Source organism: Ranitomeya variabilis, chromosome 8 (assembly GCF_051348905.1).
Source record: "Ranitomeya variabilis isolate aRanVar5 chromosome 8, aRanVar5.hap1, whole genome shotgun sequence".
NCBI lineage: Eukaryota > Metazoa > Chordata > Amphibia > Anura > Dendrobatidae > Ranitomeya > Ranitomeya variabilis.
Genome location: NC_135239.1, coordinates 209,282,800 through 209,303,064, shown reverse-complemented (window position 1 = coordinate 209,303,064; position 20,265 = coordinate 209,282,800). Strand labels below are relative to the sequence as shown.

At 46.6% G+C, this 20,265-nt stretch overlaps 2 protein-coding genes across 5 annotated transcripts in view; one reads left to right on the top strand and one right to left on the bottom strand.

Moving 5' to 3' along the window:
• The window catches only part of ZXDC (ZXD family zinc finger C), a 30,902-nt gene extending 23,357 nt beyond the window's left edge, over window positions 1–7,545 (top strand). Inside the window, exons 5-10 of the mRNA XM_077276645.1 lie at window positions 927–1,091; window positions 1,453–2,126; window positions 5,225–5,306; window positions 5,437–5,597; window positions 6,018–6,119; window positions 6,806–7,545. Of these exons, the coding sequence (XP_077132760.1) occupies window positions 927–1,091; window positions 1,453–2,126; window positions 5,225–5,306; window positions 5,437–5,597; window positions 6,018–6,119; window positions 6,806–6,892 (1,271 nt within the window). The 3' untranslated portion in view covers window positions 6,893–7,545. The remainder of the gene's footprint in view (window positions 1–926; window positions 1,092–1,452; window positions 2,127–5,224; window positions 5,307–5,436; window positions 5,598–6,017; window positions 6,120–6,805) is intronic.
• Window positions 7,546–8,526: 981 nt separating this feature from the next.
• Window positions 8,527–19,369, bottom strand: CFAP100 (cilia and flagella associated protein 100). 4 transcript variants are annotated; one of them, XM_077276649.1, is made up of 17 exons: window positions 19,222–19,339; window positions 18,736–18,811; window positions 18,343–18,436; window positions 18,098–18,187; window positions 17,914–18,020; window positions 16,868–17,051; window positions 16,581–16,648; window positions 16,100–16,263; window positions 15,871–15,951; window positions 15,568–15,773; window positions 12,964–13,066; window positions 12,780–12,846; window positions 11,549–11,700; window positions 11,271–11,406; window positions 9,861–10,063; window positions 9,661–9,754; window positions 8,527–8,932 (listed from the first exon to the last, which is right to left on the bottom strand). In XM_077276649.1, exons 3-17 carry the CDS (start codon window positions 18,401–18,403, stop codon window positions 8,822–8,824), a joined length of 1,827 nt encoding a protein of 608 aa, XP_077132764.1. In that variant the 5' UTR covers window positions 18,404–18,436; window positions 18,736–18,811; window positions 19,222–19,339; the 3' UTR covers window positions 8,527–8,821. The 4 variants fall into 4 exon arrangements, with proteins under 4 accessions (XP_077132764.1, XP_077132763.1, XP_077132761.1 ...); XM_077276648.1 differs by having other exon boundaries at window positions 18,343–18,433; XM_077276646.1 differs by lacking the exon at window positions 18,736–18,811 and having other exon boundaries at window positions 18,343–18,433; window positions 19,222–19,369.
• Between the last annotated feature and the right edge of the window lie 896 nt (window positions 19,370–20,265).

Sequence of the window (20,265 nt, the reverse complement as noted above, 5' to 3'; positions counted from 1 at the left end):
CCGTACTTTGAGGGGCCCTGTGCCAGTGGCAATGCGAACGAGTGGGCCCCCCCCTGCTTGCTCAGGATCACAGCACTTGCAACTTTTAAATACTTACCTTTCCCTGCAACACCGCCGTGACGTAGTCCGCATTTCCTGGGCCCACGAAAAACTTGAGCCAGCCCTACTCCCCCCACAACTTTCCCCCAATTCCCTATGCCCAACTATTATTATACAGTTAATTAAGATTGGCAAGCTTCAGAAACAAGAATGGATGTTTTTGGCATTAAAATGGGCACTGTAGGTGTTTTCCTGGCCTCCACTCACTGCCGACTATGCTTCCCCATTGACTTGCATTGGGTTTCGTGTTTCGGTCGATCCCCGACTTTTAGCGATAATCGGCCGACTGCACTCGACTCGACTCTGGACAAAATCGGGTTTCCCAAAACCCTACTCGATCTTAAAAAAATGAAAGTCGCTCAACCCTAATCCTTATATCACTGGCACTAATTGATTTTTATACACAATTTTTATATATTTTTTATATTTTTTAGTGTGTATATTGGGATAATGTGCCATATATGCTATAACTTATTATGAGGATCTGGCTTGCCCTATAAGTGTTGTGGCTTTCAGTGTGCACAATAATCTTTTTATCAATATATGTATTTTTATATTTAATTTTATGTCTATATATTTTCAATTAATGTTTGTCACTATTGTCACTTAATAAAATAAATTAATTAATATTATTGATATTCCCTGTCCTGTTCTTATTGGTTCGGGTCCTTACGTCGGGAGCTTTGGTTTTGTGCCTGTATGGTAGTAAATGTGGGCAGGCAGAATCCTTAGATACAAATCCTATCAGAAATACAGTGGTGTTCATCGTCTGCTGTATGGTATGGTCTATCATTAAGATTTCTTTTACACTTTATATTCTCTACCAGGTTGTGGAGCCAAGTTCTCAGCCAGAAGCAGCCTGTACATCCACTCCAAAAAGCACCTTCAAGATGTGGACGCCTCAAAGACTCGTTGTTCAGTGTCCAACTGCAGCAAGATATTTACATCTAAGCAGAGCCTGAAATCTCACATGGTTAAGCAGCACGGCCACGGTAGGTTCATCTGTAATAATCACAAGCTTTGTGACAGACTAGAGGGGAGAAAAGCTCTTGTAGATTTCCCCACCTAATGAATTAGTAGGTTTTACAATGATTGAAAATGTCTAACCCAGGATAGGGGTTGAATGCCTGATTTCAGGGAAATCCACCGATCACTAATGGGACCATTTCTGTCTCTTCTCTGCTGTAGGGATTGCATGGTGCAGCATGATTGCACTACTTGTCGTTCCAATCTATGTCTATGGAACTGACAATAATCCTATAGCACTGTACTCCACTCGGTCAGTCCCACGGATGTTCTCGTGTAGGTTTGGTTTATTTTATTACTAATACTGCTTTCTTTTTTGTATTTTAGATCTTGAAGCTGCAAGTTCCCTCACCCCCAGTAGTGAACTGACGAGCTCAGGGCAGAGTGACCTGAGTAATCTGGATCTCTCCTCTTTATTCTCCACTGTGTCCTCCAGTGGGTCTGGAATCTCTGCAGACCTGACCCTGGTTAACTCTGGGATACTGACTATTGATGTGTCTTCTGTAAGATCCACATTAGGGGGCAACTTGTCAGCCAGCAGTAACTCTCTGGTCCATCCTGTGGACCCCTTGGTATTGGTGTCAAATAGTGATAATAACAGCAGCCTGGATAGCTCCCTCCTCTTAGGGGCAGCGGCGTCCATCCTTCAGCAAGGAAGCCTTCAGTTGGATGATGTACAGACGGTAAATGCTGAGGCTTTGGGTTCCTTGGCATCTTTATCTATGAGAGGGTCCAACCAGGACATTCATGCACTTACCGCCACAAATAATCTTTCTATTGATTCCACTACATTAACATCTTCAGTCACACTGGGAACTAGTGGCTCTATGCCCGAATTGTTGACTCAGCCAAAAGCTGACAGAAGCCTTATGCCAGCATCCGAGGTTGTGAGCCAACAGGAAGGGAGTAAAGTGGTGACACAGTTTGTGTTTCCTCAAACGGGCAACTACAGCTCTCAGAAGGACATGGACTTCAGCCCAGTAGCTGCAAACGCAATATTGGTAAGACTTCTGTATTTTTTTAAATTATTTATATAGACTTCCATGTATTTTTCTTAAAGAAAATTTTTATATCCCAGTTCGGTGTCCTGGCTTTAATGGCAGGAACCCATTCTGAAACCCTCTGCTTTTGAATGGCATTTTTCTGTATTGTCCAGTGTTCTTTTCAGGAGGGGAGCTTTGCAAGGAGTGACCACTAATAAGCCATAGCACTTCATTAGTTAATCTCTTGTGCATGAATAAAACATAATTTTTTCAGAGAAGTACAAAGATTGTAAGCATACCTGAAAGAAATTAAGTGTGAGGGGGAAAAAAGTCTTTGAAGGAAAATAAATCCATATATGTTGATGTGTTCAAATCAGCCCCCTCACCTCATGCACTGTAAATGCCATGGTCTTAAATGTTTGATCTATCAAAATATAAAAGACAAAAATTAACCCAGTCGAGGAAATGACATAACAAGGATGATAAATGATAACACCTGAAAGGGTGTGGTTTTTTTTTGTTTTTTTTAAAGGAACAGAAAAATTGGAAATAAAGAGTCATGTATAACCGGACGTGGTGTCAATAAAGCAGTCACACCAAAAACCTCAAGTGATGAAAGAACAAAAATGTTACAGGTCTCTGAATACGGCATCACAATAAATCCCCTATGCAATTTTGATATCACCTGTGCAGTGACCCATGATGCAGCCAGGGGGCGCTGTGTGGGCTCCTCAGGATACGCATGGAGGCGTAACTGGGTTTGTGAAACAGGGTCCGGCATGATTGTAAATGGCCGGTATGTGTCACAGAGGGAGTCTGCGCTGTAACCAGTATAGTTGTATTGTCCCACAAGTATTTGTGTAGCTTTAAAGGGAGGCTTACAGGGTTAGTTAAAGAGCTGGGCGGGACTGACTAACCACACACACCTCCCACCTATTGGGGTGGTTATAGGTACATAATATGACCAGGGTTTGGGTCACATATAGAGTGTATGGACCTGAATGGTCAGAATGTGAGGTCCCGGATGGCCTGTGATGCATATAATGAACGGTTAGTGATGCGGTTTATGAGTCTAAATAAACCGTAATAGACTGTTTTTGTGAGAAACCGTGCCTCAGTGCTTTAATTCCATTGCCAAGCGAGTGTACCCCAACCCACTCAGGGAGTGCTATCTCACACACCATAAACATACTGACCTGAAGAATCATGACTGAGAGTAACTTTTGACACAGAATGTACACTATAAAAACAAAACATACAGTCATGGCGGAATTGCTTTTTTTTTTTTTTTTTTATTTCACCGTACTTTAATTTTCTTTCCCCATTTTTAGTGCATTGAAAAGGAAAATAAACGTTGGCACTCAAAATTATTATCCACCAATGCTGGACGCGTACTGCGCAGTACTTGTGCTATCCTTGTGATTAAAGCAACGTTTGAAAAAGACCCTAGACGGGTCGAAACGTAAAATACAACTTGCCGCTCTGTATTCTTCTGCTCGGCACTTGGGTGAAATATTGTACTATAACTAGATAAATACAAGCGATCATTTTAAATTCTTAGTGAAAGAGCATTAATTTCCTGATATTTGACTCAAAATGACAACAAAGGGCAGAGGTTAAAAAGAATGTGACGCCCGTCTAAGGGCAACGTACAGCAGTAATAGATGATCACGAGTAGAAGACTAAAGAGCTGGGGTAACCAGAGCTGTGGAGTCGGAATCTGTGCCATTTTCGTGGAGTCTGAGTCGGTATAAAATGGACTGACTCCAACTCCTAAAAAATGTAATAAATTGGGTTCAGTAGTGCAATGTAGGATTGTGCTGTAAATGTTTTCATAAGAATTTGGGAAAGTTATTAAATGTCCCATAAATATCTGTTCTACTCCTGATCTAAGATCTCGGCTTTTAGCTGAACTTTTATGTACATGCTCAGTAGTTGGGAGTCGGAGGTTTGGCTTACCAATTCCACAGCCCTAGGGGTAACACAACTTTGTCCTCGGCCCAGGACAAAAAGGAAAATATTACCACACTCAAAGATAATCAAAATGCGTGGGTGTGTTTTGGCATCTCTTTTGAGTGCTGCAATACTCTTTTCTTTCTGGGTCATTACTTGGTGTCTTGTTCCAGTTGTCATAAAATTGCCCTTCATTAGTCATGGCAGGAGACGAGCTCTGGAGTCCTATTATGTTTGCTTGCTCCCGAGCCCTCGATAATCGTCAGTTGTGGCTTCTTGTGCCCAGCCATGCTAATTGGCAGCTTTTTACTTGCATATAGGTATAAAGCTGCCAGGAAGTGGTTGGAGGGCAGAGGGAGCTGCAGCTCTTGAATACCGGGACTCAATGTTTGGCTTCTGCTGTTACTAATACCATAGCCACCATAACCTTTTCCTTTAAAGGGAACCTGTCACCCCCAAAATCAAAGGTGAGCTAATCCCACCAGCATCAGGGACTTATCTACAGCATTCTGTAATGCTGTAGATAAGCTCCTGATGTATCCTAAAAGATGAGAAAAAGAGGTTAGATTATACTCACCCAGGGGCGGTCCCGGTCCGATGGGCGTCGCGGTCCGGGGCCTCCCATCTTCTTACGATGATGTCCTCTTGTCTTCACGCTGCGGCTCCGGCGTACTTTATCTCCCTGTTGAGGGCAGAGCAAAGTACTGCAGTGCGCAGGCATCGGGAAAGGTCAGAGAGGCCCAGCGCCTGCGCACTGCAGTACTTTGCTCTGCCCTCAACAGGGAGATAAAGTACGCCGGAGCCGGAGCAGCAGCATGAATACAAGAAGAGGACGTCATCTGATGAAGATAGGAGGCGCCGGACCAGACCGCGACGCCCATCTGACCAGACCGGGACCGCCCCTGGGTGAGTATAATCTAACCTCTTTTTCTCATCTTTTAGGATACATCGGGGGCTTATCTACAGCATTCCAGAATGCTGTAGATAAGCCCTGATGCTGGTGGGCTTAGCTCACCTTCGATTTTGTGGGTGACAGGTTCCCTTTAAGTGACTTGACGAAGAAATCTGAGTCTCACTATTTTGTGCTGCCACCAGTTTGGTAATAGATTCTTGTTGATGCACTTGTTTTGACAAGCTGTAAAGCCTCTGTTCCCTTTCATTAGGAAAGTGTTGGCTCAGCGAGGACGGACTACAGAGCCATTCAACTGGCCAAGAGCAAAAAGAAGGGGAGTACGAGCAGCTCAGGTTAGTAAATCATAAATCACCATTATTACAAGTGCTGTCTATATTTCGCACCATTGATTGTCTTGCGGCTCAGTGTGGATGTGTTATAGAGGGGATTATTTTATCCGGAATAAACTTTTTTTTTCTAAAGGGACTTCACCTCCACAGAGGAAAAGTAAAGGTACAAAGGTACAGAATCAAGCCGTGTCTCCTGCTGTCAACCGATTTAGTAGCGGTGTTTTGTCAAATGGTGGGCTGACACTACGGGATCCAGCAACAGGAGCACAATATGTCCAAATCCAGCTTCTTCAGGTCGGTAGGCACAACCCTTGCCTTCCTTTGTTTTGATGTAGACGTCAAATGAGCTTAAAGGGGCTCTCGACGGTCACCCTTGTCCTCACTGTTACAGTAAACCACGTGGTCTCTATATCACTCACTACTACCGCTGTACCTTAATTGAAAATATCTCAAACGTAGAAAACGTCCAACAATGCAGCGATAACCCAATAAAACTCACCTTACTTTAACCATTATCAGAAATACAGGAGCCCATGAATGGGCCTACATGCATTATGCCTTATATTTGTAGCCGACAGCATTGATTGAAAATAAAGTGCAGTTACGTTCCTTGCATGCAACCTCAGGACAAGAACCTCCTTTAAGTGCTTATTAGTGTGTAATGTGTGAGATTGATGTTGCCTGTGAGTTTAATGCTTTCTGTCCTGTCCCAAGGATGAGCCTCCAGGGGATGGGGACCTGCCCTTCCAGCTGAACGCCCAGTCGCCAGCCGCACACACACAGCTGACGGTTGACTTGCCGGTGCATATCCTGCAGGTACGATGCTTTGGTGTATTTTTTCACATATACAGATAGATGGCAGCTTTGTATGTTATATTCTCTTAGTAAGTCAAAGAAATAGTTATTGGTTTATATCCATGTGAGAATAAGTTGTATTTTGATCAATAAAGTCCTAAAATTTAGGACTTTCATCAGTGGTCCTCAACATGCTAAGACCTCCACCGGTCAGCACAGTGAAGGGCTGTGATCATCACACGATTGGCTGTGACTAGCGCTGCACGATAGGACGCTGAGCCCTTCTTGTGCTGATCTGCATCAGGTCCCTTTGTTGTGCTCATCACAGAGGTCTTGTGGGTCAAACCCTCACTGATCAAATATTGATGCCCTATGCAAAAGGCTGTAATTGATAAAGTTACAGAAATCTGCTTACAGACTCGGGGCACACTATATCTGGACCTATTGTCGGTGGTATGTCACAAAGATTTCTTGACGTATATCTATGAAGCAATGCTCCGACCTGTGTCACTATGTGCACTAAGTGGTATACGGAGACCATAAGGTCCTCAACAACATTCCTATGTATCACACAGGAGCCTCAATGGATTGGGTAGATTTGTTTTGACTTGTATGCCAAATGTACGTCTCTGCTACAGTGTGCATGCAGCATTAATTATCTACAGGCATAATTTACATAGTTCACTTTTTTTTTTTTTTTTTTTTAGGAGCCTCACGTGTCGGCAGAAGATGATGCAGCTTCAGACAATTCCCAGTTTACAGGAAGCACAATAAACCTGCAGGACCTTGAATAATCTGACGATCAGGAAAACCAGCAGCGCGCATTTATTTTTTGTTCACTCCAGTCACATGGTATTTAGGAGATGACGCCCTGCACATCTGTTTATCTGATTGGATTTATCTCCAATGTGGCATTTCCCTTTGCACTAGGCTTTTATGCTCCTCTTGCCATAAATGACTTTATCTTGAAAGTGCCCAAATGCTGCTCTGCAAGTTTCTCCTCCTGCTGGACACAATAACCTGCTGTCTCCACCTGGAAGGAATGGGAATCGCCCAAAGAATCTTCTGGATGAAGTATTCTGCACTCTTTTGTGTGAATGTTTCCTGTTAGCAGAGGACTGCCTTTTTATCTGAAAAGTATTTGATCTCTTCACCACCAATGTCATCTCTCCAGTGATAGTGTGCACCTACCTCCGGAGCAGAAACCCGTTCAGTCTTCACTTCTCCAATCATGCTCTGCCCTCCTATAAAGACTGACTTCTTTTATAATATAAAAAAGGCTGTGGGTAAAACTGACCCAGTGCCAGGAGTTTGTAAAATTTATTATCAGGTATTTATTTGTTCTACTGCAGGAACATTTTCACTTGCAGTTTTATTTTTTTTTTTCTGTATAAAGTTGTACAAATTTAATATTTATATAATCCCTTTAATTCAGAGATTTCCTTTATTTCCCTCCTGCAATTTTTTCTTTTTTTTAATAGGTGCATTTTGGTGAATTCAAGTATAAAAAAAAAAAAAAAAAAAAAGATAATTCTGACCTCAGTGATTTGTTTCGACATCAGTATGTTGGTGCAGGCTGTGTTTGTCTACGTTCACATTTGCGGTCTGCGCCGCAGCGTCGCCGCATGCGTCATGCGCCCCTATATTTAACATGGGGGCGCATGGACATGCGTCGCACTTGCGTTTTGCGCCGCATGCGTCCCTGCGGCGCCCGCGTCCGGGCGCAGAGGACGCAGCAAGTTGCATTTTTGCTGCGTCCAAAATCAATGAAAAAAAGGACGCATGCGGTGCAAAACGCAGCGTTGTGCATGCGTTTTGCTGCGTTTTTGTTTGCGTTGCACAACGCAAATGTGAACGTAGCCTAAGTGATGTCAGGACAGAAAGTGATCACATCCCGTTCTTTGGCGATGATTGTTGAGGCCAGTGAGTAGCTGCAGCGGTCAGGTGTTGCTAATGGTCACTTCCGATGAAGACTCATTCTAACCAATGACAGCCATGCCACAAGAATTGGTTGTTATCGCTGATGGTCCCGCCACAGCCCATCGGAGTTTCACTTGCTAGACCGTGGGATTAGGGGCAGATGTAATTGATTTATTATTTTACCATCTCTGCTGCCCATCAGTTTCACTCGCTAGACCGCGGGATCAGGAGCAGATGTGTACCGTAATTGATTTATTATTTTACTACCTCTGCTGCTGCCTTCACTGATCAGGTCTTGTTCCCGTATGGTACCGAAATGGGCTCTCTTCTTACGTCTCAGACTTTGAATGTCATGCTATGTGTAACTCCTGCTCGACCTACAGGGGTGATATGGGATCCAGGTCATGTGGTTGCTGGTCCCCCAGAAATTAAACACTAGCTACCTTCTAGATAGATGATAAATTTTGACTTTTGGATGACCCATTTAAGGCGACAACACAAGTTGATTAACTGTGGGATGAATGTGTATTTCTGTCATGTTAACCCAAACTCATGCATGTTTAGCTGAATCTTCAAGCTTCCATGTTTATTTCAATGGAGAAAGATTAAAAGGGGCCTGTAGTCGGTTAAGATTAGGCATAAATGTCTATTTTCTGGAGCTAGCTGAATTTTATGAAAGCTGTAATAGGACATTATTATTTTTCTTTGTCATAGCCATGTGTAAGTGTCCATGATGTCTCAATATAAAAACTTCTGTTCTGAAAACCCACAGTCCTAAAAAAGAAATGCTGAGGGTCCTGATTCTAGGTGAAAAAAAGCAAAGCCTCCTCCTTCTCTTTGTCAGCGTCTTGGTCTTTCTCAATTTTGGGTTTCATTGCTGGTGGATCAGATCGTGTCATCAGTTTCCTGCCGGTCTGTTGAGGGGAAAAAAAACGTTGCTTCAGTGAATAGATGCATTTTGTAATACTGCACAGGACACCATTTTTGTGTCTGCACTTTGCCTGTGGGTGTGCTGATATAAGAAAGACCATTAACCCTGGGAAAGGAGGTCTAGTTGCACAGTTTAAAAAAAATAGAATTTTTAATGAAGCTTATATATTAAAAATTAGACCAGCAATTCAAGTAAGAAAACAGTAAGTAGCGTGTTACAATAGACAAAATATCTACGCATAAATTAGATGGGCATTTGTCACGGAGGCAATATAACAACCTAGTCTCATACGGACCTACTGTTATCACGAAGGCAGTATAATGACAACAGGTACTTATGAGACTAAGTTACCCAGGGCATACTATTATTTTAGTAGTAAAATTAAGAATATGTCCTGGGTAACTTAGGTCTCATACGGACCTATTGTCATTATTCTGCCTTCGCGCTGCATGCTAATCCAATTTTTGCCTAGATATTTTGTCTATTGTAAGACATTACTTATTGTTTTCTTGCTTGAATTGTTGGTCTAATTTTTAATATATACGCTTCATTAAACATTCACAATTTTTTTTAAACTGTAACTAGACCTCCTTTCCAGGGTTAATGGTCTGTGGTTGTGTTTATATCTGACGTTTTGGTGGTGTTTTGCTTTGAAACCTTGGACAGATTGTGTTAATGAAGTTTGTCCGTGCAGTACATATGTTCCCTTACGGTTTTCTTGGGGTCGGCTTGTGCTCTTTCTAAGGCGCGGCGCAGTCTTTCCTCCTGGTGCAGCTTCTGCTGTTTAATTTTCTCATCTCTCAACCTGTGAATAAGGAATATGGAATCAAATCTTCTAGCACACATGCTTCCTTATGTGCAAACGAACATAATGAAAGAGCACAGTAACCCAAGCACCGAGACTTCCGCACCTCAGCCGGCGCTCCTTCTCCTTTGCCTTTTCAGCGATCTCCAGCCTTTCTTGTGGGATGGCTTCTATGTTGTCTAAGAGCTCCTCCACCTGCTGCTCCATCATGGTTAACATCTGCAAGGCGTTGAGATTTGCTCGATTTTCCTTTATGCAGGCCTGGTACACCTCCCCCACTTTCTTGGTGAGAGATGTTAACATATTCTCCTGCAAAGTGAAAATAGCTATACTGTCACCACAATGTCCCAGAAAAACATTTTGTAAGAAACATTAATAGAAAATGGGATTGTGAAGAAGGAACAAGCTTAATCCCTTCACCCCGAAGCTCGTTATCACCTTCCTGACCAGGCCACTTTTTTCAATTCTGACCAGTGTAATTTTGAGGTCATAGATACATTACATTACTGATCCTGAGTTACATCCTGTGTTATACCCCAGAGCTGCACTCACTATTCTGCTGGTGCAGTCACTGTGTACATACATAACATTGCTGATCCTGAGTTACATCCTGTGTTATACCCCAGAGCTGCACTCACTATTCTGCTGGTGCAGTCACTGTGTACATACATTACATTGCTGATCCTGAGTTACATCCTGTGTTATACCCCAGAGCTGCACTCACTATTCTGCTGGTGCAGTCACTGTGTACATACATTACATTGCTGATCCTGAGTTACATCCTGTGTTATACCCCAGAGCTGCACTCACTATTCTGCTGGTGCAGTCACTGTGTACATACATAACATTGCTGATCCTGAGTTACATCCTGTATTATACCCCAGAGCTGCACTCACTATTCTGCTGGTGCAGTCACTGTGTACATACATTACATTACTGATCCTGAGTTACCTCCTGTATTATACCCCAGAGCTGCACTCACTATTCTGCTGGTGCAGTCACTGTGTACATACATTACACTACTGATCCTGAGTTACATCCTGTATTATACCCCAGAGCTGCACTCACTATTCTGCTGGTGCAGTCACTGTGTACATACATTACATTACTGATCCTGAGTTACATCCTGTATTATACTCCAGAGCTGCACTCACTATTCTGCTGGTGCAGTCACTGTGTACATACATTACATTACTGATCCTGAGTTACATCCTGTATTATACTCCAGAGCTGCACTCACTATTCTGATGGTGCAGTCACTGTGTACATATATTACATTACTGATCCTGAGGTACCTCCTGTATTATACCCCAGAGCTGCACTCACTATTCTGCTGGTGCAATCACTGTGTACATACATTTCATTACTGATCCTGAGTTACCTCCTGTATTATACTCCAGAGCTGCGCTCACTATTCTGCTGGTGCAGTCACTGTCTAGGTTCTGTGACAAGCATACAGAGGATCTTCAGGGGTGAGCTGAATTTCTCTTGTATTTTTCTCTGCGTTCAGTGTTACCTGTTCTTCAAAACTGTACTGTCCAAAGGCAAATACCCGACACTTCATTTCCAGATCTATCGCCCGCTCCTCCTCCCGCACAATCGCTGCCTGCAAATTAGTGATCTGAGCCTTCAGCTGTTCGGTCTCATGCTCCCTACAAAAAAAAAAATTGAAGGAAAGAATGTTTAGTTCTAATTGATCCTGCAGCGACCCCCTTCTGCCCTTAACTACAGAGTTGTCTAGAGGGCAGCGGGCTTGAGCCAAATACACAACCCAGGAGTCATTTCTGTTCTTACATTTTCTTCTCTGTCATGGTGATGGTGTGCTTGATCTCCTCTAACGCCTCCTCTGTTTCCTGCGAGTTCTGGATCAGCGATAGGTTCCGTTCCTCCATTTCTGAGAAGATGTCTAGAAGTTGTTGTGGATCAGTAAAGTACAACTCTGGCTCCTGGAGAAAGATCCGTCATCAGCATCCTTTTTCCTCATCACCAAATCCAGGCATGGCGGGGTGAGTGATTAACCCCCTGGACACCAAACTATGAGCCCAACACTAGAGGGGCTGGTAATAACCCCTCTTACTACCCTCGCCAGTAGTTATTAAAGTTGGTGATTAGTGATGAGCGCAAGTGCTCGTTACTTGAGTTTGCCGAGGGAGCTCGGGTACACACCGAGTATTGCGGGTGCTCGAGTGACATGTTCAAGTCCCAGAGGCCACATGTTTTGCAGCTGTTAAGACAGCCACAAAACATGCAGGGATTGCCTAGCAGCTGCGAAACACGCAGGCATGGGGACTCGAACATGTCACTCGAGCACCCGCGATACTTGGTGCATACCCGAGCACCCTCGGCAAACTCGAGGACTTGCGCTCATCACTAGTGATCAGTTGTCAGCTGATTGTTGAGTGACCAACACTCGACATCCCCAGCAATCTGTGTCCTACAAATAGATCATCAATTGTGAAGTCATGGACCACACCTTTAACACCCATAATCCAGAGATAGGAAACAATATATTGCTGATGATCTGTCACCAGTGGCCAGTTTTTAATCTTATTCCCGTGGCTTTCCCGAGTACTCCCCCCTCTTTTTTTTATTTTTTACTAACAGCCATACGGTTCCAGATGTATGGGCCTTCTTGTTTAGTATAATTTGTATGTGCTTTACAAGGGAACGTGGCCCACAGGATCCTTGGGGGCATGGGCCACAGGATCCTCGGGGGCGTGTCTTTAGGCTACTCTGCATTATTACCTTGTGAGCCACACCCTCTTCGTATAAACCATAACAATTGGCACTAAAGAAGTCCCCCATCTCTGGAACTATATGGCGGATTGCAAAAAAAATCAAAAATTGAATATTTGGAAGCAAAAATAAGAGCACAAATGAGCCAACTTTGACCTGGACACAGGACCTCTTTAAGCTTGGTGGTTTTAAAAGTTCATAGAGACCCTAAAACGTTTTCGGTGATTATCTCCCTATAGTAAAACTTAGACAATTCTACTACATGCTTTTTGTACAAGATTTTTCTTACCTCTTCACTATCGGAGGACACCAACATTTCAGAACTGTTGTCGTCTTCCTGGACCGTTATACTGCTCCTGGAACAACCCAAAGGGCCCGATAAAATGTCAAATGCCAGCAGGGATCACCACCCTCCCCACTATGAAGGTATGGGGGCTTCCTCCAGTGGGTGAAGCATAGAGGTTACTACTCACACTTTTTTAGAGGCCATGGTTTTCAGGCTGGATCTAGACGGGTGCCGGGTGTCCCGAGTGGAGTCACGGCTCACCAGCGGTCCAGACGATCGAGACTCTGATTCTGGATAAGAGGAACATTACTATGCTGACCCTGTATAGAAAGTCGGCCATAAAGACGCGGCATCACATCTGCACACATTCATCGCATCGTAGATAAATGGGGATCCTGGGAATTGGCTCCTCTATTCTACACAGCCCGGATGGGCAATCTAGCAGCAGACTTGGCTTTTGGCATCAAGTGACCTGATGATACCCCATTATACACTTCTCATGTTATCACCGCCCACCCCACTACTACAAAGCACGTCTCCATCTGCAACTGAATCGGCCGTGAACAGAGATTCTTGTGTTTCCATTCTCTACCAGCTCAAATAAATCTGATCTTTCCATTTCCGTGTGTGGTATCCCCGTAACTCCCGGGCAGCAAGCCCACTCTAATCTACAAACCTCTCCCCCAGCTGCATCGCCCTACGTGTCTTTTCCACAGTGCTGATGAACCACCCTACATCTCATCTCTGTCCATCACCCTAACCGTCCTCTCCTCAGTGCTGCACCGCCCTACGTATCATCTGTCTACCACCCTACCCGTCCTCTCCCCAGTGCTGCACCACCCTACATCTCATCGCTATCTACCATCCTACCCGTCCTCTCCCCAGTGCTGCACCACCCTACATCTCATCTGTCTACCACCCTACCCGTCCTCTCCCCAGTGCTGCACCACCCTACATCTCATCGCTATCTACCACCCTACCCGTCCTCTCCCCAGTGCTGCACCACCCTACATCTCATCGCTATCTACCATCCTACCCGTCCTCTCCCCAGTGCTGCACCACCCTACATCTCATCTGTCTACCACCCTACCCGTCCTCTCCCCAGTGCTGCACCGCCCTACATCTCATCTGTCTACCACCCTACCCGTCCTCTCCCCAGTGCTGCACCACCCTACATCTCATCGCTATCTACCACCCTACCCGTCCTCTCCCCAGTGCTGCACCACCCTACATCTCATCGCTATCTACCACCTTACCTGTCCTCCACAATTCTGCACTACCCTGCTTCTCATCTGTCTACCACCCTACCTGTCCTCTCCACAGTGCGGCACTGCCCTACAGCTCAGTCTACCACCCTACCTGACCTTTCCACAGTGATAGACCACTCCACATCTCGTAGATCATGTCTTTCCACCACCGTACTCATTCTCTCCACATTGCCACACCGCCCTACATCTCCACCTAATCTGTCTACCACCCTATCCGTCCTCTCCACAGTACTGCACCACCCTACATCTCCACATCTTTGTATACCACCATACCCATCCTCTCCACAGTGCTACACCACCCTACATCTCATCGCTGTACACCACCCTACACTGCCCTACAGCTCAGTCTACCACCCTACCTTTCCTTTCCATAGTGATAGACCACCCCACATCTCGTACATCATCTCTTTCTACCACCGTACTCATCCTCTCCACATTGCCACGCCACCCTACATCTCCATCTAATCTCTGTCTACGACCCTACCCATCCTCTCCACAGAGCTGCACCACCCTACATCTCATCGCTATACACCACCCTACCCGTCCTCTCCACCGTGCTGCACCGCCCTACATCTCAGCTCTGTCTACCACCCTACCTGTCCTCTCCACAGTGTTGTACCGCCTTACGTCTCCTCATCTCTGCATACCACCCTACCCATCCCCTCCACAGTGCTGTACCGCCCTCCATTTCCACATCATTGTATACCACCCTACCCGTCCTCTCCACAGTGCTGCATCACCCTACATCTCATCTGTCTACCATTCTACCTGTCCTCTCCACAATACTGCACCACCTTACATCTCCACTTCTTTGTGTACCACCATACCCATCCTCTCCACAGTGCTGCACCACCCTACATCTCATCGCTGTACACCACCCTACCCATCCTCTCCTGTCCTTTCTACAATGATAGACCGCCCAACATCTTGTACATCATCTCTTTCCACCACCGTACTCATCCTCTCCACATTGCCACAGCACCCTACATCTCCACCTAATCTCTGTCTACCACCCTACTCAGCCTCTCCACAGTGCTGCACCATCCTACATCTCTTCCACATCTTTGTATACCACCCTATCCATCCTCTCCACAGTGCTGCACCATCCTACATCTCTTCCACATCTTTGTATACCACCCTATCCATCCTCTCCACAGTGCTGCACCGCCCTACGTCTCCACATCTTTGTATACCACCCTACCCAGCCTCTCCACAGAACTGCACCACCCTTCATCTCCTCCTCATCACTATACACCACCCTACCCATCCTCTCCACAGTGCCGCACCGCCCTACGTCTCCTCCTCATCTCTTGTCTACCACCATACTTGTGCTGTTGGGTCTGGCAACAATCTAAGACTTGACATCCTCCATTATCCGAACCTTCCACTCATGTTTCCAGACTTCTCTTATGCTGGATCAGTTCTCTGGAATGCACTAACTTGAATAATCAGAATAATTCCTCATGTGCAGATTTAGGCTTCTATCACAGTCACTCATCTCGCTCCTCTCTATCTGCACTTACTCTTCCCTGTGATGGGGGATGTAGACGCCTTGTGAACCACGGAGCCTCTTTTCTCCGTCTCGCGGCTGAGGGGCGGCATATGTAATTTTCTCTCCTGCTCCTTCTTCTTCAGGACCTGCTCCTGCCATTCCTTTGGAGACAATCTGAAGAGAAACTCCTTGTACATGAGATATTCCCGCAGGATCTCCTCTGACTTTGCGATGTCACTAGGGAGGAAAAAATATAGAAATTCAGTAGAGGCTGTATCGTCCATATGACGGGGGTCTCCATCCGTACGGTGGAGGCCGCTCAGTCCATGGCTACCTTTTAATGTTCATCATTTGCGCCGTCTGACTCTTGATCTCGGCTGCTTTCTCCAGTTTCAGCTTTGTTTCCTTATCAGCCCTAGATGTAAATACGGAAATCTGAGAGACGGACCCACTAATACCCTGGTCTGCAATCTGACTCTGTTGGATAACTACAACTCCCAGCATGCCATGCCAGTGTGTGTCACACGACACAGATCCGACCAGCCACCTCCGCTCGTCCTTACTGTTTCATGGCCTCCACAGAATTCCTGTCATTTTCTTTCAGGAACTCGTCGAATCTGATGGCGTCCTGCTCCAGGAACTGCTCGGCTCTCTCCAGCTTCTGCTCCTCGGCAGCGGCCATGGTCTCCAGCTTTTGGATCTCATCTCTTTTCACTTGGAGGCCGTACTGAGAGGAAACGAATCAGTGCAGGATTAGGATTAGGCCAATTGTTGGGGGGCACTCGGCCAATTGTTGGGGGGCACTCGCCCCATTTGACGGATCTCGCCCCTTTATTCTTCAGCACCTGGTACTTGTGAGACCGAGCAGCGGGTGAAAGTCCTGACCGGCCGATGAATGTGTGTATGAACGCTGCCTCCGGAGGCCTCGGCCTCGGTGCCGCCTGCTCTTCTGGGAAGTCTCTCCCTCTTCCAGGACCCTCCCTGATCGACTGTCCGATGTAATGTGCACACAGCCCCCGCAATCCGTGACGCATCGCCTCTTACCTCCAGGCGGAACATTTCCCTTTTCTTGTCTATGTAGTCGTTCAGACTCTCCCGCTGGATGTTTCTGTCTGGGGGAGAATATCGTATATTATATGGCTGCGATTACACGGTGCGGACCGTCCTCGCGGCTACCGGAGAATAAGGAGAATCCAGTGTGGACACTGGTATCATCAGATGAGCCGAAATGGTGGCGCCTCCAGAAGATGGAGCGTCCGGTCACTGTGACAAGAGCACTCCGCCTAGTATGGAGGGGCTCCGGTTACCTCCCGCTGTGCACCCCCGATCACCTCTTGTCACTGCAAGTTTCCAGGAAGGGTTTTCATGCCGGGCCAGAGCCCTGTCCCCTGTGACTCCCATCTCTTCCATCTCCTCATCCTCGATCTCTTTCCTCAGCCGCCCCATCTCCGCGGTCATCCGGGTGTTGTGCGTTGTCTTCTGGTGAATCTTCAACTGTTTGTTACGTTCCTTCTCCTGCAAAAAAATGAAACAGAGCTGTGGAATAAATATGGTGGCAGATTGGGGGACAACTGGAGGCAGTGGAGGAACAGACATCGGGGGAAAAGACACTGGAGAACCGAGGGGGGAACCGATAATGAGGGATCGGGGGGAACAGACAATGAGGGATAGGGGGGAACAGACGCTGGAGAACCGAGGGGGAAACTGACAACGGGGGATCGGGGGAACAGATGCTGGAGAACCGAGGGGGGAACCGATAATGAGGGATCGGGGGGAACAGACGCTGGGGAACCGATAATGAGAGATCGGGGGGAACAGACGCTGGGGAACCGAGGGGGGAACCGATAATGAGGGATTGGGGGGAACAGACGCTGGAGAACAGACAACGGGGGATGGGGGGGACAGACGCCGGAGAACCGAGGGGGGAACCGATAATGAGGGATCAGGGGGAACAGACGCTGGAGAACTGATAATGAGAGATCGGGGGGAACAGACGCTGGAGAACCGAGGGGGGAACCGATAATGAGGGATTGGGGGGAACAAATGCCGGAGAACAGAGGGGGGAACCGATAATGAGGGATTGGGGGGAATAGATAATGAGGGATCGGGGGAAACAGACGCTGGAGGATCGGGGGAGGGGAATAGATGGTGATGAAATCAGTGGGACCAGCGGTGAATATGTAACCCATCATGGAGGAGTCCTGCAGGAACCAGGCAGCTCCGTGCCACCACATGGTCCTCGGGGCAGGGGACATTGGGTGGTTACGTGCCCCTTATTCAGGTACATCTGGGTGCGGTGACACCGTCCTCGTTCTCTTCCCGGTATGTGGTAGTTATGTGGTGGCACAATTTACGCCCGGTATTCTCATCTCCGCACCAATTGCTTTTTCTCTCTCTCTTGATCCCTGATCTGGAAGACGTCCACGTCGGCCGGGATCCGGAACGGGTTGGCTTCATTCTTTTTCTTCTTCTTTTCCCCTTGAGCTGCGGAGAAGACAATTGTGTCAGGTGGACGGCAGAAATGCTTCATTACACGTCACCCCAACCGCAGCCCACGGTACCTGACACAACAGACTTTGCATCCGCCCAGGACTTGGCCGAGCTCAGTGTGGACCTCGGGACAGAGCGGTGGGATCCTGTGCGGACCCCTCCTGCGGACAAAGACAAGGGGATGACGGGGTCCTCCTGCACAACTCAGGTACTACGACTCCCACCTTCCACCACACCCCTGACAGACAACCAAGGAGGGGAGGAATAACGCGAGCAATTAATGAGGAGCTCGGTGCCCCGAGACGTCACTACTCACTGGATCCTGTCGCTGTGGTCTCTCGCGACACAACGGAGCGTTCTAGAGTCATGGACGACATCACGGAGGGCGACGGTGACGAATCCACTGGCTCCTCAGAGAGAGAGAAATATATATACTGTACACGTCGCGGGGTCCAGGTGTCGCTATCAGGACCCTGTGCACCGCAGCGATTACGGAGGATGAAGCACAAGAGTCGGGGCGCGGGGTCCCTGCTCCCACCATCGCCAGCTGTGCGGCCCCTCGCTGTCAGTCATTCTGGAGAAGGACTCTGCGACTCCGGGCACAACGGGGGATCGGGGACCCCACCAAATGTATACATGTCATATACTCGATGGCTGGACCCCCAGCGACAGCCGCGAGATGGACCCCATAAACCGGTCACCAGATTACCTAATGGTTAATGAAGCTTTCTGTAACCATTTACGACCTCTGCTTGCTGTCAGCGAATGGAGACATCCTTCCTTCTCTGAAACGTGTAAAAACTAGTGATGAGCGAATATACTCGGTACTCGCTCGGGTGGCCTCCGAGTATTTTTTAGTGCTCAGAGATTTAGTTTTTATTGCCGCAGCTGAATGATTTACATCTGTTAGCCAGCATATGTACATGTGGGGATTCCCTAGCAACCAGGCAACCCCCACATGTACTTATCCTGGTGAACAGATGTAAATCATTCAGCTGCGGCAATAAAAACTAAATCTCCGAGCACTAAAAAATACTCAGAGACCACCCGAGCGAGTACCGAGTATATTCGCTCATCACTAGTAAAAACCTCTAATAAGCTCATAGTAAATCGCGCTATAATAATAAATAATAATAATAATAATAATAATAGTTCTCACAGCTCAAGGTTTGGTACAATTACACCCAGCTCCTACCTGCAGTCACGGTGACAACACCGCCGCCATTCACCAGTACGAACAGTGGGAGTCAGCAGAAAGCAGCAAAATATCAGCTCAGTCACCGGGAAACAGCCTCCGTCCCGAATATACCGCGAGTGTGTCTGTATACCCAGGAGCGGGTCTCCATAGCAACAGACGATCTAAACAATTCACCGAATTCTCTGCAGCTTTTCTACTGACCACCAGAGGGAGCCGTCCAGAGAATCACTGTACAATAAGCGATATTCACTGCGCCCTCTGCTGTCTAGTCAGCATTACTACACACCTCCCATGTACAGTAATCACTGCGCCCTCTGCTGGACAATCTGGAATACTACACTGCTCCACTGCATAGTATTGACTGCGCCCTCTGCTGTCTAATCAGCATTACTACACTGATTCCCTGTACAGTAATCACTGCGCCCTCTGCTGGACACTCAGGAATACTACACTGCACCCTTGTATAGTATACACCGCTCCCTATGCTGGACAATCAGGATTACTACACTGTTCCCTGTACAGTATTCATTGCTCCCTCTGCTGGACAATCAGAATTACTACACTGCTCCCCTGTACAGTATTCATTGCGCCCTCTGCTGTCTAGTCAGCATTACTACAATGCTCCCCTACACAGAAGTCAACTGCTCTCTCTGCTGGACAACCAGGATTACTACACTGCTCAAAAATCACTGATAAAATGCACAGATGCTTACTTGCTCAGGCCTCAGAGCAAATGCACTACCAGGGTTCAGGGGACCCAACTAATTATGGCAGCAACATAGGTGCAAATACTAGTGCACAAAAAAAATAATTCCAATTTGTATGTGGCATTATTCACACACGGGTGATGCAGGGCATCTGGCTTACAGCCTACTACCAACTCCCATGCTTTTGGTCAGGCTGCCCAGTGCCTTCCAAATGCATCCTGTGTGAACAGAGGCCACAGTTACAGAGCCATATGGGCCCAACTGCACTCTGAAAATAGATAAAGTGCACAAAAACATATCAAAATATGCAAGGTATTGGTTAATATTATGGCCA